The sequence below is a fragment of the Leptidea sinapis genome, chromosome 1 (assembly GCF_905404315.1).
Source record: "Leptidea sinapis chromosome 1, ilLepSina1.1, whole genome shotgun sequence".
NCBI classification, from domain to species: domain Eukaryota; kingdom Metazoa; phylum Arthropoda; class Insecta; order Lepidoptera; family Pieridae; genus Leptidea; species Leptidea sinapis.
In genome coordinates, this window is record NC_066265.1 from 424,790 (window position 1) to 441,588 (window position 16,799).

Below are 16,799 nucleotides of genomic sequence, written 5' to 3' on the forward strand. Positions count from 1 at the left end.
TTTTCAAATAATTTTTTATTGTCACTAAAATAGCGTATGTCATAAATTAAAAATAAATTAATTACATACATAATTTGAATGTAGCTATGTACAAATATACATTGGCCTATTATTGTGTTTATTAATAACGCACAGGTGGGATGTAACTTATACATAGTATACACGTGATTTGATTTTAAACATGGCCGTACATAACATCGAATTAACTTAGTGTGTCTTCATAACAATTTCCGTGATTTTTAGTTCTTGTGTAACTTATAAAAACATAAATTATTTAAACTGACATGTCTCAAATACAGATGATGCCTTAAAAGTCTTCTCTTCCATCAAGCTTTGAGTGTTTCCTACTGAGGGGCTCGAGACCCGTGCCTTATTTATAATTACCATTGTAGCTCTACACTGTGCAATTTTTATTTTGATGCAAAGAACTACAATATAAACTGGCCGGCACTAAATGATTGCTACACTACCGACCTTACATCATTTATATGTCTACATAGAGCCTCTTGCTGTTAGGCCACGCATGATAACGGGCCAGGTTTATTTACTTTAGTGCGCGTGTCATGATATATGTGTTACACTCGCCATACGTATGTTACTTTGTTTTAGTGTGTGTGTGTTGCTGAGAATCGAGCTTAACAGTTGGCTACTATTATTTTTGACGTGTTGACAGCGGGCTGTGTCAGTGTTTGTAGACGTATATATTATCATATAAGATGCCGACGATCAAAGTAGAAAATAAACATCTACATATTTACCGCCACAGATAATAAAAATATCCAGTTAAATGTTTGTATGTATGTATATAATACAAATAAACAATCAATACTTATTAATTAATTATTTACATCTTATACAATAGAATTATAAAATATATTCATATTTCATTCCAGATATACATAAATATTGTATTTCTTAATAATAAAGTAGGCACTGCACTCATAACTTACTAAATATAAATTATTATTGGCAAAACACTTATTACAACTATTATTTACAGTCACATTAACAAAACTAATAAAAACTTGGTCCTCACAATAATATGTAAGTATGTATTGTTGCACACACAGCCATATAATTATTATAGGTGTAGTAAATGCAACATGAAGTTTGTTGTTAAATATTACTTTATTATTACAGAACACGTATTTTATAACGATTATAATAAGAGCTATTACCCCAATTTTAATTGAGTAGTTAATAGATATAATAAATAAAACTAAAAGTAATTATTATAACTTATTCGAAGTATTTCTTTTTATAATTGATGTGAATTGATTGATTGTATATTTTAATCTTTATTTTATGATCTTTTGAGAAATGTACAAAATGATATTTAATTTGTTTTTCTCTGTGTCGAAAAAAAAATAACTTCTTAAGGGCGCTCTTAACTACACACATTTATTTTTTATTTTATCTTTGTTTAATTGTAATTTCTTGTTTTTAATGAAACAACCTCATGAAGGAATAATTATAATGATGACGAAATTCAGAGCAGGTGTTCTCACTTCTCAACAATTGAAACAATTCCGTACTCGTACAAAAAAACACATACCTACTTACCATAGCCCACTATTATTGTTAGTAGTAATAGTTGTACGAAATGCGTGTCGGTAAAGGTCATGAGTTTATAAAATAAGGCATACATTCATGAACTTGAAATGAGGCGCTGCGCATTAATGTTTTTATTATCAAATTATCGAACATTAAAAAAAAATCTATCATAATAGAACGGGAATTACTGAAAATCTCACGTCAACTTGTGGCTAAGCGCTTATATATCCAGTACTGTACTGAAAGAAAAAACATTACACAAAATCAATGGTCGCTTCCTGAGTAGACATGGCAGTTAAAACTAGGCTCTCTGGCCTCAAGTACAAATGTTGACTAGAACTCTGGCTTGTCGGCAGTGAGTTCGCTCCACGCTCCACGCTCGAGCCACGACACACCACGACTCACACCAGTGTGCTGAGCTCGTGAGTATCGTGGCTCAAGTCGACGGTCGCCGGCGGCATGCCCCCGCCCGGCGTGGTTGCCCCTTCACCCGGCGGTGTACTCGTTGGCGGTCTGGAAGTACAACACGAAATTAAAAATACCTTTACCATCACTCGTGCATTCATCCACAGATCGGTTATCAAAGCAGGTAGTGAAAGCACTTGGATCTTCCCTGTCAGTTGGTACCAGCTCGATATGACAACCTTATAAATTCCGCTCCTCTGGTGATCAAAAAGTCTATGGACGGCGGTGATCAGTTTATTTGTTACTTTTGTCACTGAGAGGGTGAACTTGTCTTAACTCTAAATTAACTGCACTTGTTTTTTCACTGAGTAAATAGATTATAGTGCACAAATAAATAACAAGAGAAGCACCACATATCCTGACTGATATATAAACATGGCCGAGGCGGAAGTGAGCGAGTGACTGATATTATATATAATCAGGATGTAAATCCTTCTATTCTATAAAATTGATTAAGCTAGTTTTCCATGTGGATAAAGGTATAACTAAATAAAAAGTTTTTATTTGCATAAACATGTTAGATTGATGTTACGCAAATTTTATAAAATACATTTCTAAATCATTAGTAACAATAATATCAATTTAACAAAAGATTATTAGCAGTATTATATAATATATAGTCAAGTTTTTAGTTGAAAATATTCGTCTAATGAATATAAGCAGTTTTTACTAAGGTATATTTTCAATTTAGATGAGAAATTCCTATTTGACCTTACACCACAAAGGGTCGACCAATGAAATGTATTCAATCTGTCTTTTCTTAGACGCTTGGAACACAAGCAGACAGTCTCAGTTTGCAAACGGTACTTTTGATTGGTGATTTTTGAAGCAGGACCAAAACCTTGGTCTCCAAGAATTGATATGATCGTCGCCCTACATATATAGGTATTTAGTTTGCCTGGGCAGCCTTACGCACAAAAAGCTCTAGCGCCTTGTTTGTGCTGCAACCCATATTCTTATTTATTCAGGTATACAGTTATATTAACTAAGTTGATTGCTCATACGAGTTGTTCAGTTGACACTAGCAGCCGAATTCCACCATTTCCAAATGCGAAATTCCACCTGCGTCATGTTTACAACGGCGCGATTAGCGAGAAATTTCTTGCCTCGCACAGCCACCTTGGAATCAATTTCTGGCTGAAATTTTTCTGAACCAAAGGTTGGCAACACATCTTGGTTGCGCCGCAATTGCTTATTCTCTTTGTAGTATTTTTTTGTTATGGAAAACTATGTATAGTGCAGACGGATGACCTGTAGAAATGCCAATAGACTCTCGTCCCGTAACCAAAAATTGTCGCACGCAATACGCATATTAATTTATATATTTCATCAGTAGTCAACGACCTACTCGCATCGCATCAAAGTTCTCGGTGTAACGCAAATCATATTTCATTCTACAAACACCGAGAGGACGGTAACACACCAACTTTAGCACTAGGAGTTCCTAGAGGATTAGCTGGGGCTTCCAGCTGCAGACCATCTCTTTCTAAGAATCTTAGGTATGTCTGTCTTTTGTTTCGCTATAACTTATTTTCATTTTTAAAATCATATGTTTTCCTAGGCACGCGCTAATAGACATCTCTTGGTCCTTGGTGATGCGTATATCCATGGGCAATTGCCTTCTCTTAATAAAAAAACGAATTGCATTTATTTACTTACCTAATAATATACGGACCACCTTGCTGCAGTAGCGTTATGGGATGCGTATACGGAGAGTTCATGCTATGAAAGCTAACATTCCCCGTGTTGTTCAAGTGGCCGTTCATGATAACACCATTCGAAGTGTTCATACTCGTTATCTCTGCACTCCGGAACGCCTTTACCAGGTTCGTCTTCTCTTTTTGCCACACGAATACGTTGTGGACCATCGCACAGCCACAGAAAATAATCCCTACGCCGATGAAGACTGAGGTGACTATTGCTGGTGTCGAGTGGAATTGGATGAAGGTGTAGAGAATGATTCCTGAAACAATAGTAGAAGGTGAGATCATTATACATACATTAAGTAACAGATAACTATTTGAGGCGGAGAGTAGGCATCACTTGTGTAAATTTTATTAAAATTTGATCTAGCCGTTAGCTTATGTAGAAACAGGATAGGTGTCATATTTTTTTCTTAAAACAAAACATAATATCACTCCCATATATAACTTTAAACCGCCAGCAGCAAAGAGCAAAATACCGTTGAATATTTAAACGGTAACTCAACATAATAAAAGGCGGGCGTTATCTTTGCAGATTCCTAAATTAAAGATTATATTAACTTTTATATTTAAAATTTATAACAATTTAAACTTACCCGTTAGAAAAACTGGTATGGAAATGAAAAAGCCTCCAACGGCACATACTCTTGTAATCGCAGACTTCTGCAAGTATTTGTTGGATCTGAAAATATAGAAATGTCAATGTCAGTCAATGAAGGGTCAAATGTAAGTACTTTAGTGGTGACAGTTATGATCGATCATCTGTACACGCTGGCGTTGGCAGTTTACGGACACACATTGTAATTTGGTGGAGTTGTCATTAAATGTAATTTATGCTTGTGTAAAATTTCGGGCTTAGATAATTTATACGTCCAGATAGAGACTCTTGCTGTTAGGCAACGCATGAAAACAGGCCAGGTTTATTACTTTTGTGTTCACGAAAAGCTACGTCTTACACTCGCGATATATATGTCACTTCGTATTGTGCGTGCGTTGCTGGAAATAGAGGTTAACAGTCCACCGCTATTATTTTAACGTTTTATCAACAGCTGTCACAGTCTATCTAGACGTATAAATTATCTTAGTTTTTGGGGAATTAGATGAATAAGTACCTTTTTAATTTTTCCACGTTTAAAATGCTTTTCCATCTTAGGCTGGCTTGCACCACTAACTCTACCAATAAAAACATGTTAATCTACGGGTTAAGCAAAAAATGTGTTCTACCATTTGACAATTTTAGATGACGTCATAACTTTAACTGTTAACCGTAACCGTCCAATTGTCGCCGGCTAAAGCTAATGTTCCAAGAAACCTTTCAAAAGTTTCAAAGGAATATTTGATATTCACTTGATATTTCACTTTTTAACTTTGGCAATGCCAAGAAATACGATCAACACATTCCGCAGTCTATGTTCAAGCCAGCGTTAATGTTAACGTTAATGTTAATATGATCCAACCCAGCCTCAGTGTTTTAATTTAATAAGTACATATTTTTAATGGTATGAGGTATTTTATTAAATTCTAAGCTTGTTCAAACGTGGAACCAAACATATATATACATCGTGAATCTTACTGATTCGACAACAGTTATCGAAGCAAAAGTAGAATATTGGACACCAGTCTGTAGGTACCACTATCAGCTTCTTAAACCACGTAGCGAAGGTGGTACCTACTGCACATTACTTTTCAAGGGAATATGAAACAGAACGACAATTATTACCTACCAGTAGTAGGTAATAATGTTATTATTGAAATAGTAGACTATTGGTCAACCTGCGACGGTTCGGCCGGATCAAATCCGGTCATGTGTTCAAAGCTTAAGAGTTCACGAAAAACAACAGAGATATATTATTTCATAGATTAAGTAACTGGTGTCAATTGCCTTCGGGGTCTATTTTTTATTAATTAAACATATTATGTGCACTAAACATCAATGCTAGAATATCTTAACTGGAATAACGATGTGAAAGTTACTTTGTATTAATATTTGATAAAAATGTAAAATAATTCAGCGGAGGTATGATTGTAATAATTTATGAACGCTCGTCGTCTACGTAGCCGTAGTAAACCAGTTGAAACATTTCGGAACTCGTTGCACACTAACGGACTCCACACCTGTCGAGTGCCGACCTTCTAGGGCTGCCAACACTGACTTAACTTAATATTCACTATTCCACGAAATAATTTTTCTGTTCATACAACAGTTAAATTAATGTTTACTATGGTTTACCTAATATGCGAACAATGCGTTCATTATTTTTTAAAGCACTCCGATTTTGAGATCTATACAGCGTACTTAAACTTTACTTAGACTCAACTTGTGTAAAACTTACCTGAATGTGATAAAACGTGAACTTGACTTTTGCATTGAGCTGTCTCAGATTAAGCTAAGCATAATATCAGCTGACAAATTACTATAAAAACGAAACGAAAGTTTATGTTAAATTTACACTCAACTAAGTTTTACGTAAGTAAAGTCTGAGCAAAGTATAAGTACGCTTTATCTCAGCCTGAATGAATAGTCTTCCGTTCATTCTGTACCTACTTATGAGAGTTTGACTTTAATTAAAAGTTTTTACAGAAAATAACTATTGCTAAAATTAATAAAATAATTCAAATGTGTTACGAACACGTTGTAATAAAATATCATAGTTAATAACGCTTTGTTATCTTTCAGAACTTGACGATTGCATGAAATTGCATCAAATCGATCCAGCTGTTTTGTGAACAGTTCCAGCTGCCTTTATTTCCAAGCGACCCGCCAAATACGTGTTTTCGATAATTTGAATTCATAATAATAATTATGTACGCTTGACGCTCTGATGGTGAAGAAAAACATCGTAGAAAACCTACACAAACCTGCGCTGATATTATTCAACGTTGCCTGTGAAATTGACCAACTCGTATTGGGCTTACCATTTAAACAATGTGTGCAAGTATAGAGTGTATTTTGTTAGTTACCCTAATCTATATATATAAAAGAGAATGTATGTTTGTATGTTCCCTAATAACTTCTAAACTATTCGACCAATCTCAATGAAACCTTTTGTAATAGATTCGTTGGTGCTCAAGGAAGGTTTACATATATAATTTATATGGCAAAACAACGTTTGCCAGGTCAGCTAGTGGCTAATAAATAGATAAACAAACAATTGTGTCTTGGTTGCTGTTCATATCTATTTTAATAGTACTTTTTCGCAGTCCGTTAAAAAGTGTTTGGATTGAATCTAATCGACACTCTTATATTTTATATCAGCGCTTTTAAAACGGGACGCTTCGTACAAACTGTGTTCAACTTTAAGCACTGGATAGATGTGGTTCTTGAAGCTATATATTTGAAAGGCTCGCGCGAGGATGGCTTTCAAATCGACCTCTTTGCGAAACAGTCATTGAAATCTTTTATCTTCCACCACAGTCTGAAATGTCATTTCTATATAAATGGCAGAAACGCTTTCCTTGATTCATTTTGAATTACCTCTTATATTGTGATGGTTTTTTACTTCCTGAAATAATTTAGATGGCAAATCTAAAGTTTACATTGCTAAACTCGTTTTTCTGTAATACGTTGTTTAAATCAAGTCTTAAGTCTTTGTTTTTTATTTTATTTATCACATGGAAACAATTAAACAAATCTGAATCAAACGACATAGGTTCTACTTTATACATGGTGGCTACTTCAAAACCAACAGTTTTTGGGCACAGACATTGTGTGGGTCAAACTTGACAAGTTTTTTTCGAACTTGTACATACAATCTTACCCGAGAGATCTTTATTTAACGCCCACTAATACATAAAAAGTGCGCGAAGAACTAATATTGCCATACAAGATTACCGGAATTGACTAGTTCATATTATCGTAGAATCATAAAATATAATTAGAGTATATTTTTCCGTTTCTAATTATATTTTATGCTAAAAGCAGATGTAGTGCATACAACAGTACTTGGTAACCATTTAAAATATATTTTTAATGTCCCTTGCTTAACTTGATTCTTTTTAAGGAAATCATATGTACCTATATCTCAACTTTAATGTACCTACATACATTAAATATATGAATTTTATTAAAGTAATTTTACAAGTGAGAAAAAACAAGCAATAATCATCTTTAATTATATTAATTTAGAATAGAAAATGAGTACAAGGTGAGTTTAACGACAATCACTTAAGTCTACTAAACTAAAGTTCGTTTTCTTAATGGCAAATAAATAACGTCATAGTTATAAAATGGAAAAGCCATTAACTTTATATTGCCATAACTGGATACAACTAAAGTAATTTTATGATAAAACTATTCTCGTTTTTATTTGATTGTCAACCCTGCGAATAACATGACTAAATTAAATGGCTCCTGTTATCAAGAGCTTCGTAAGTATAAGATGAGTATTTAATTCAAGCGAGTTATACTTGTCTTGTAGAGTCAGTGACATTCTTGCTCGGAAGATAATTTAATAACTTCGGAACGGGTTCGATTCCGCAATATTTTGTAACATGCCCTTTTACGTCGAAGTAATGCTAAAATATGCTCTGTGGATGGAATCCTCATTGGATTTTATAACTACTTGTTTTTTTAAGAAGTATACGAAGGTTTTATTATTTTTATCTCAGTAAGTATTAATGACTGTGATTTAAAAAGCCTATGAAGAAGATACTAGGACATATAGCCGTTATCCGAAGATATAAGTACCTTCTCTGTTCATCAGCTGGCTTAAGAATGAAAAACGTGAAATATTAAATAGGTTTATATGTTTGTACAATCTACAGTAGGTATCTATAATATTTAATATGCCTATACAATAATTTTACCCTCATAATAATACTCCTGTTATACATAAAAATGAACTAATTAGATTTTGCGAAATTAAATTTGTACTGAGAATACAAATTGCAAGAGAATTACTCACAAAAGTTCTAATCTCAAATGCATATAATTTTTTTTATTGAAAATATTAACTGATTTTTTATTGATAAAGAACTCTCCAAGCCTATCAGTAATAGGTATGTACTTAGTTGTTATACGTAGGTCACACTAAAAGTTTTGCGTAACTTAAAAAAACAACATGTTATAACCAAAATATTATGGTTATTGCTTTTCAAAATACTCTCTTTTACATTTTAAACATTTTTTTTATGCGATCGAACCATTTTTTAAAACAGGAGGAACACAGATCTAAAGGCATGTTTTCTACGTGCTGATTGAACGCTATCACTGCCACTTCGGAATTGGTAAAAGTGAACCCTCTCATCAAATCTTTGATTTTGGGGAAAATAAAGAAATCATACGGTGCTATGTCGGGGCTATGTGCAGGATGGGTGACGAGTTGTACTTTTTCAGAAGCTAAAAATGAATTAATTTTTTTGGCCGTGTGTGAAGAAGCCATGTCATGATGTAGGAGAACGGTTTTTGGTCGTCTTTCGCAAACTTTTTTTAACACTCTGGGTAAACAAATGGTAGAATACCACTCGTCATTAACACTCTTTTGATCTTCAAGTGGAATTGTGGATGTGGAACCCGTAGCTGAAAAAAAATGCCATCATTTTTTACCAACGTTTCTCACCTGCCTCACTTTTGTTCTGTTCACTGTTCTCATTTTCAAACACCCATTCACAAAATTGCTGTTTTTTTCGGGTTCAAAACAATAAATCCACGTTTCGTCTTCTGTGACAATGTCATAAACAGCATTATAATGTCCGTGGTCGTACTTCATTAGCATCTGTGAGCACCATTCCACGCGAGCCCGCTTCTGCTCCGCTGTCAGTTCATGAGGGATCCAACGACAACAAATTTTCCGAACTTTCAATTCTTCGTGTAAAGTTTTCTGAATTTGGCTCATACCAATCCCCAATAGTCCTCGAACTGTCTCAAAGGTAATCCGCGGGTTTTCTTCAATTAGCCGCTTAACAGTAGCCACATTATTTTCGTTGACGGCAGTTGAAGGCCGCCCTTCAAGAAATTCATCATGTTAAGAAACCCGACCTCTCTCAAATTCAGCAAACCATCGCCTCACGGTGCTCAAGCAAGGTGCTTCTCTCCCAAAAGCATTTTGAAGACGAGCGGCACAGTGTTGCGGAGAGAGAGAACTTCTAAAACCAAAATCCCATCGCACTAAAATCTTTTCGACTTAATTCCATTTTCTTTGCGTACGTAGAACTTTGATGTGTGTTGACAAATGATTTCCCGCCAATTGTTTTTTTTATTACTAAAAAGGTTGCAACGTTTCAAAAAATATAACATTTGAAATTCAAATAGCTCTGATTAGCTAAAAGTGCAAAACTTTTAGTGTGCCCCATGTACTATGGTTTATAACGCAATTAAAGGAAAACATTTTGTTCCCTGCCACAACATAATATGACACCAACTGCCAACACATTATATTTTAAATACCTACTTTTATACAAAGCCGCCATATTGTATTGTATTTTAATTAATTTAATTTAATTGTATTATATAATTTTACTTTATACATATATTATTGTAATTTTAACTAGGTGCATACCTTTTAATAAAGATATTATTATATTATTATTATTGTTGGAAATCGCCATCTTGATTTTAAATGATTGTTACACGGGCAGTAATTTTACATACTCTGTCAAAATTTCACCTTTTAACAGCGTTAGCTTTCTACAATTTTACCTACATTAATACTCTCATAACTAAAAACATCATTAGGTGGTCTTCAAATGGACCAAGCGATAAGCGATCGCCCTATAATTGCTATAGTTTTAATCTGCAAAATAACACAGGATGTATATTTTGCCTGGAAATAAAAATTTATCTATAAAATATAATCACCCAAGATACACTTTCGCCACAACGTTTTTTGAGGTCATATTTTTCTTTAATAACACAATTTGATCGAATGTATAGGTCATCAAAATAACACCTGTTGCGATTGGAAATTATACTCCGTACAGGTTACGTTGGCCGTTTATGCAAACCAACTTGTTGCATAAAGTCATCCAACCGTAAAGTATTCCTAACGGTCATTACCAGCTGTTACGTAATACAAATTAAGAGTATTACACATCGTATTGCCAAATACGAGCCTCGGTGGGTGTTATTTTTGGTATTTGATATCATTATGGCTCTTCTAAACATTCTCGTTTTTGTAGGTCAAGGTTTAAAATATTAAAATTCAAAGTGTTGTTTTTCTATATATGATTATCGAAAACTATAAAAAACTACTGAATAGATTTAATTCATAATTTGCATGAATTAACAAGAGGCCGGTACAACATATAGCCTTAGGCCTCAAAGTATTGAACATTAAGGACACGCAGGTAGACTAAGCTGCTCTTACGTAACCAGGTCGGAGACGGGCAAAGCTTGGCATAAACCTTACCTGACCAGGAGTCAGCTACGACCCACACAGGTCAATTTACTTAATAATATAGTCGAAGCAACAATTATAAAAGGAAAATGTAAGGGCGAACAAGTGTTGATACCAACCTCGTATCCCAATGATCAATGACCATAAGTAAATCTGAAATACCCATGCTGCTATCATGGACAGTTGTATGTTGCCTGCTCCCGCGTTGGGAAACTCGTCAGTTTTATTTGTTTACGTGCCAAGTAACCAAACAAAAAATATTGCATACCACAAAGCATTACAATGAGTATTAACAATTTTTTTTTATGATAATAAGGGACGAGACGAGCAGGACGTTCAGCTGATGGTAATTGATACGCCCTGCCCATTACAATGCAGTGCCGCTCAGGATTCTTGAAAAACTCAAAAATTCTGAGCGGCACCACAATTGCGCTCGTCACCTTGAGACTAAGATGTTAAGTCTCATTTGCCCAGTAATTTCACTAGCTACGGCGCCCTTCAGACCGAAACACAGTAATGCTTACACATTACTGCTTCACGGCAGAAATAGGCGCCGTTGTGGTACCCATAATCTAGCCGGCATCGGGTGCAAAGGAGCCACCCACTGGTATTTATGAAGAATTGCTGCCTACAAAATTGAAAACCGTTACATTTAATTAATTTTTACTATAAAATTGTGATAGAAAAAAATCTGTCCGGCAGCTAATAGTAATAACATTCTATATCTATATACATATTCTATTATTTATATATAAGAGATTTCCACGTATATAGTCACTCATCACGATATCTTGGGAACCATAATGCGTAGAGATATGAAATTTGGTAGGAATATTCCTTTCGCCGAGTAGAGGTCAGCTTAGAACGGATTTTACGAAATTCCACCCGCAAGAGTTTTTTTTAATATGAACAGAACAACGTCTGTCGGGTCAGCTACTATAAGAGATTTCCACCGGTTATTGACTCATCAAGAAATCTCAGAAACTACAAAGCCTACAAACTTGGAATTTGGAAAGTAGGTTCTTTCTAGGATAGGTGTCAGCCAAGAAACGGATTTGAGAAACTCCTCCCCTAAGGGGGTGAAAGGGGGGTCCAAGTTTGTAAGAAAGTCCTATGTTTTTGAAGTAAGAGACGTGAAAATCGAGATTTAGGTTATTAACTTAAAACAATAAAAATATGTGTAAGTCATATTGGAAAACCCCTTTTTAAGGGTGGTAAAATAGGGGGATAAAGTTAGAATAGAAAAGTTGTAACTACAGTTATTTCTACTCCAAATTTGAAATGTAGGTTCTTTATAGAGGGCAAATGCAAGAAAAAATGATGCTATGAAAATCCCCCACCCCAAACGGGGTGAAATGGGGGTTGGAAGGTTGAATGAAAGTCTTATGAAGTTAGTCGTAGTGGTATTTTTTGTATAGGTACCTATATTTCAAATACCTTTGAAACCTACGCCTTTCGATGATAAAATTATTAAATAAGAAAATTGTTATACTTAGTCATTTAGAAGAGGGATTGCTTGATGGAGGCAAGACGGCTAATTCTGCTTTCAAATTACCTTTGAACCTGGACATGACACAAGTGCTTCGAGGAGCCATAATAATTGTATGGGATGAGTGAACTATGGTCCATCAGAAAGGCATTGAAGCTCTAAATAGGACTCTCCAAGATATAAGGAATAGTAACCGACTTATGGGCGGAGTCACGGTACTATTGTCTGGTGACTTCAGACAGACGTTGCCTGTTGGCTTCGATCACATATTTATGCAAGGCCTTGACCTGAAGTCTGGTTCCATTGCAAAGTTTTGGAGGGTTTAGGGAATAAATTAGGAGTTTTTTGCGGAAATCCAAAATTATCCTAATTTTGCGACGTTTCTTGAGATTGAGTCTTGAGATTGTCGAGACACGTGTCAAGTTGATTAAAGATAAATGTTTTTAAATTATAATTTTAAAATATACACTCAAGAAAACTCACAACATTTGGATTCTTCCGTATTTTACTAATAATATTTCATTTATTTGATTACGACAGCATACGCACTTGTTAACTATTATACCTAGATTTGTGGGCATGTTGACGATATGAACTAAGTCTAAGACTTATTTCTACGTTCAAGTTAACCCTCTTTATAACATTGTTACATTATTGTTAGAACATAATATTACTGCGATAGATAATAACATATAATGCAAATGCAAACAGATTAAGGAACAATAGATTCATAATAATTATTCTATGTAACTTATGTTTATGTCAGACTGATTTATCACAGATTAAACTAAAATCTGTAGACATATTTTTACAGGAATTATTCTAGGATCATTCCGTCATTAACGACACGAAACAAACATGTAGGCAATGAAGTTCTTTTAGTAATTTTAACTAATAATACTAATTAATTCTTAGGTAGACCTAAATATTACAATATTTATTACTTACCTTGGTTCATGTCACAATATCTGTGAAAATGTTATCCCGACATCTGTTCTGTATTTTATGCAAGGGAAACATGATACCAAAATATGACAACTTTGCGGACTTAGATTAAGGATTGGTGTCCGCTGCGCTCCAACTAGATACCGTACTACCTATGAATAATAGCTTTTTATTGCGGCTCCTATTAGATGCTTGTGTGCGTTATATCTTAACACTTAATGGCATCTTTCAAATTTTGTATCATACGGTTCATTTTATTTTACATTGAAAATTTTTTTTTTCATGTAAGTTACAATTTATTTTTTACCATGCCCCGCAAAACTGCTTACGCAGTTTGACTGCAGGTAATTAATAGTTTGACATACGTTGACGTGTCACAATGTCATGTACATTGTGACACGCCAACGTCCCACATTGTTCGCCACGGGACCACACTTACTTGGCTTACATACATATTAAAATTAAAATATTTAGCACGAATTAATAAGTTGTCATTATCGCCCAAAAATATCTATCATCTTCAAGACCTGTGCAGTGCTTTTAAAGTATCAAAAGCGAAATTATGAATAAAGTACCTACCGAATATTATTTAATTCACCATTACTTTATATATATACCTACATATTCTATTCTGTTTTCAATTCCTTCATACGGAATAACCAGTGCCAATATTTATTCGCCGTAAGAGGACAAACAACCTTACAGTTCATTGATGGTAATGTGATCATCGCTGTCAGCTGACCATCTCTAGCCCTCGCTGGCCCTCATATCGTATCGTTTCGGTCGCTATCGGGAGTACTGGTGGTATAGGTACTGGTCTACTGTTGTCTTGACCTTGACCTTCTTTATAACGCTGCAGACGTCAGCAGTCAGCACACCGTCATCACTTTATGTATAGTTTATACCTACACAGTCCTCTCGGATAGCGGGCTGTAGGAGACAAGCGCAGAGCACTGAGATTAGTTCATTTCTAAAACATCTTAATCCATTATGGTTATTGCAAGCTGGATATGTCAGTGTCAAACATATACGAATTTTGAGTACATAAATAGAGTAATTCGACATGTCATTCGATTTTTAAATACGGCCTAATATAGCTGATATGAATAACAATAATTATAAACTAACCGAAACATACTAATTTGATGAATGGTTTGACTGAATGGAAGAACAGTATTCAAAATAAGCGGTCAGGCGAGTTGGATCCGTGACATAATGTGGTGAAAGGAGTACTTATTTCAAGGATATCTGATATACCTATCTGATATGACTTTAATTTTTTTTTCGAGTTCCAATCTAAAATTAAGGTAGTGTATGTCCCTAATATAATTAATATAATTAGATTAACATAATATGATTTGTATTATAATATCCAAAATATTATTAGAAAACCAAGAATAATAATTGTTATAAGATTTTGAAAATAGTAAAAATTTTGACGGCTTCAAAATAGTTAAATAGAAATAGTCGCGTGTTCATCTCAGTATAGTAATATTAATATAAGATTTAGAGATAATAAGATTATCTATTATAGCAATATTTAATCAAGCAAACACAATTTAATGTGTCATTATCGTTCCGAATGTTATTTAAATAAACCGCGACAGAGGATATCTTATCAGAGCAGTGTTGGCGCACTCCGGCGGCTGCCATATTGTGATTCAGCTGACAGCTGACGAAACCAGTTTTAATCTAAATATCTACAAGAAATTCCAAGCAACAGGTACGTACAACTTACACTAAAGCACAGACTGTTATATTGTGAACTGAGCATTCCTCGCCGGCTTTAGCCCGACACATTTTTTTTATATAGTTTTCCGAGCGCCTAATGTCAAGATGAAATGGCGGGAATTTTGCCGCCATTCGCCGTGTTGCTTTTCAAGGATTTTCTTTAACGCACTCACGTTATCACAGAAAATGTATGAAGTTTTATTGGAAGAAATATAAATTATAACAATATAATATTTAGTTTCAAAATATTTTATAAATATTTTGATAGTGGCGATAGGTAGGTATATGTAAGTACCAACCCATCTTATCTCTGGGAAAACTCGTTTTACCGAGTTTTCACGGCGCCGTCCTACAGGTATCCTGTCTCTCAATCTTTACTTACACTCACATGAAGGACACGTACTTCACTGGTTTGAGTCACCCTTCTTTATTTAGCAATAAAGCCACTAAACGCCTCGATCACACAGGTCCTTATGTAATTGATGGTCCTTATGTTAGACCCTGCGTTACCGGTTCTAGATGTTACCTGGTTGCATCTAGCGTCTTCGATACTTGCAGTTTGCGGCTCAATCGTAGAAATCTAACTAAGCAGCTAATAAAAATATAATAAGCCCTTCGACGCTTCGGATATTGAGGGACCTGTTCAGTAATGATGTGCAAAACGTAGAACTGTACATAATGAAATAAATACTTTAAATTTGTAAAGCATTCTAACTCGACTGAGAATTTAGTTATAAACCAGTGGATGTTTTCACTATACAACGAACATGGAACATCCATGGAAAATTCATTTTATACTTTTTAGTTTGAATTGTTATTACCTAAACATAATTTTTTTGCTTTTTGTTAGTTTTAATCTATATTACAATAATAATTAATAATCTATACGCACAACTCTTGAGCAACAAAATATCAATAAAACTTTATTATTTTTACATAATTCGTGGCAATCTCTATGCCTGTTCTAAAAATTAACTGGCCGTAACTAAATTAACTTTCAAAACACATAATTACTTAAATATATTTTATTACTCAAATACGTGGGCCATTCTGAAGTTTCTAGAGTGGCTATTTCTAACAAAATTATGCTATATGAATCGTACACTCCGAGAGTGGGTTACATTTTAGTTGGTGCGATTTTCATTTGATTTTGTGGGGTAGTTTTGAAAATTGTGTGGCGGCAATCCAATGAATTTTACTTAAGAAAATATTCGCGTTATATCTTTTAATGTACCATAGTACATTAAAAACGAACGTCTACATGGAGAATTAAATGGCGTAAAAGTCATCAGCTCTAGTTTACTTTTAGAGAACATAAAGTAGTCAGTTCGTTTTGTAGAAGTAGGGCAATACATGGAGGTTCCCTAATTATTATTAATAATAATTTGAAAGGTAAAAAAAATATTACAAAAAAAACAACCGACTTCAAAAACACTATTCCAAAACAATAGATATAATGTGCACTAATAAGTATAAAAATAATTGCGTAATTTTATACAATCTAATTAATTAATCTAATTCTAGTTACGATATTGTTATTTTTGGAATCGGTGTCCTTCCGCCGCTACCCGCTCTCGC

The 16,799-nt window shown here is 34.3% G+C and overlaps 2 protein-coding genes across 3 annotated transcripts in view; one reads left to right on the forward strand and one right to left on the reverse strand.

Annotated features, from left to right (window-relative positions):
• LOC126979965 (uncharacterized) overlaps nucleotides 1–16,799 on the reverse strand; it is a 43,961-nt gene continuing 27,162 nt past the window's right edge. Inside the window, exons 2-4 of the mRNA XM_050829563.1 lie at nucleotides 4,319–4,404; nucleotides 3,679–3,982; nucleotides 1–2,067 (exon numbers count right to left, since the gene is read on the reverse strand). Of these exons, the coding sequence (XP_050685520.1) occupies nucleotides 1,956–2,067; nucleotides 3,679–3,982; nucleotides 4,319–4,404 (502 nt within the window). The 3' untranslated portion in view covers nucleotides 1–1,955. The remainder of the gene's footprint in view (nucleotides 2,068–3,678; nucleotides 3,983–4,318; nucleotides 4,405–16,799) is intronic.
• The window catches only part of LOC126979797 (spermine oxidase-like), a 60,752-nt gene continuing 59,022 nt past the window's right edge, over nucleotides 15,070–16,799 (forward strand). Inside the window, exon 1 of one of the 2 annotated variants that reach the window (XM_050829351.1) lies at nucleotides 15,070–15,213. The gene's annotated coding sequence lies outside the window, so the exon portion shown is untranslated. The remainder of the gene's footprint in view (nucleotides 15,214–16,799) is intronic. The other variant, XM_050829359.1, reaches the window with a different exon arrangement.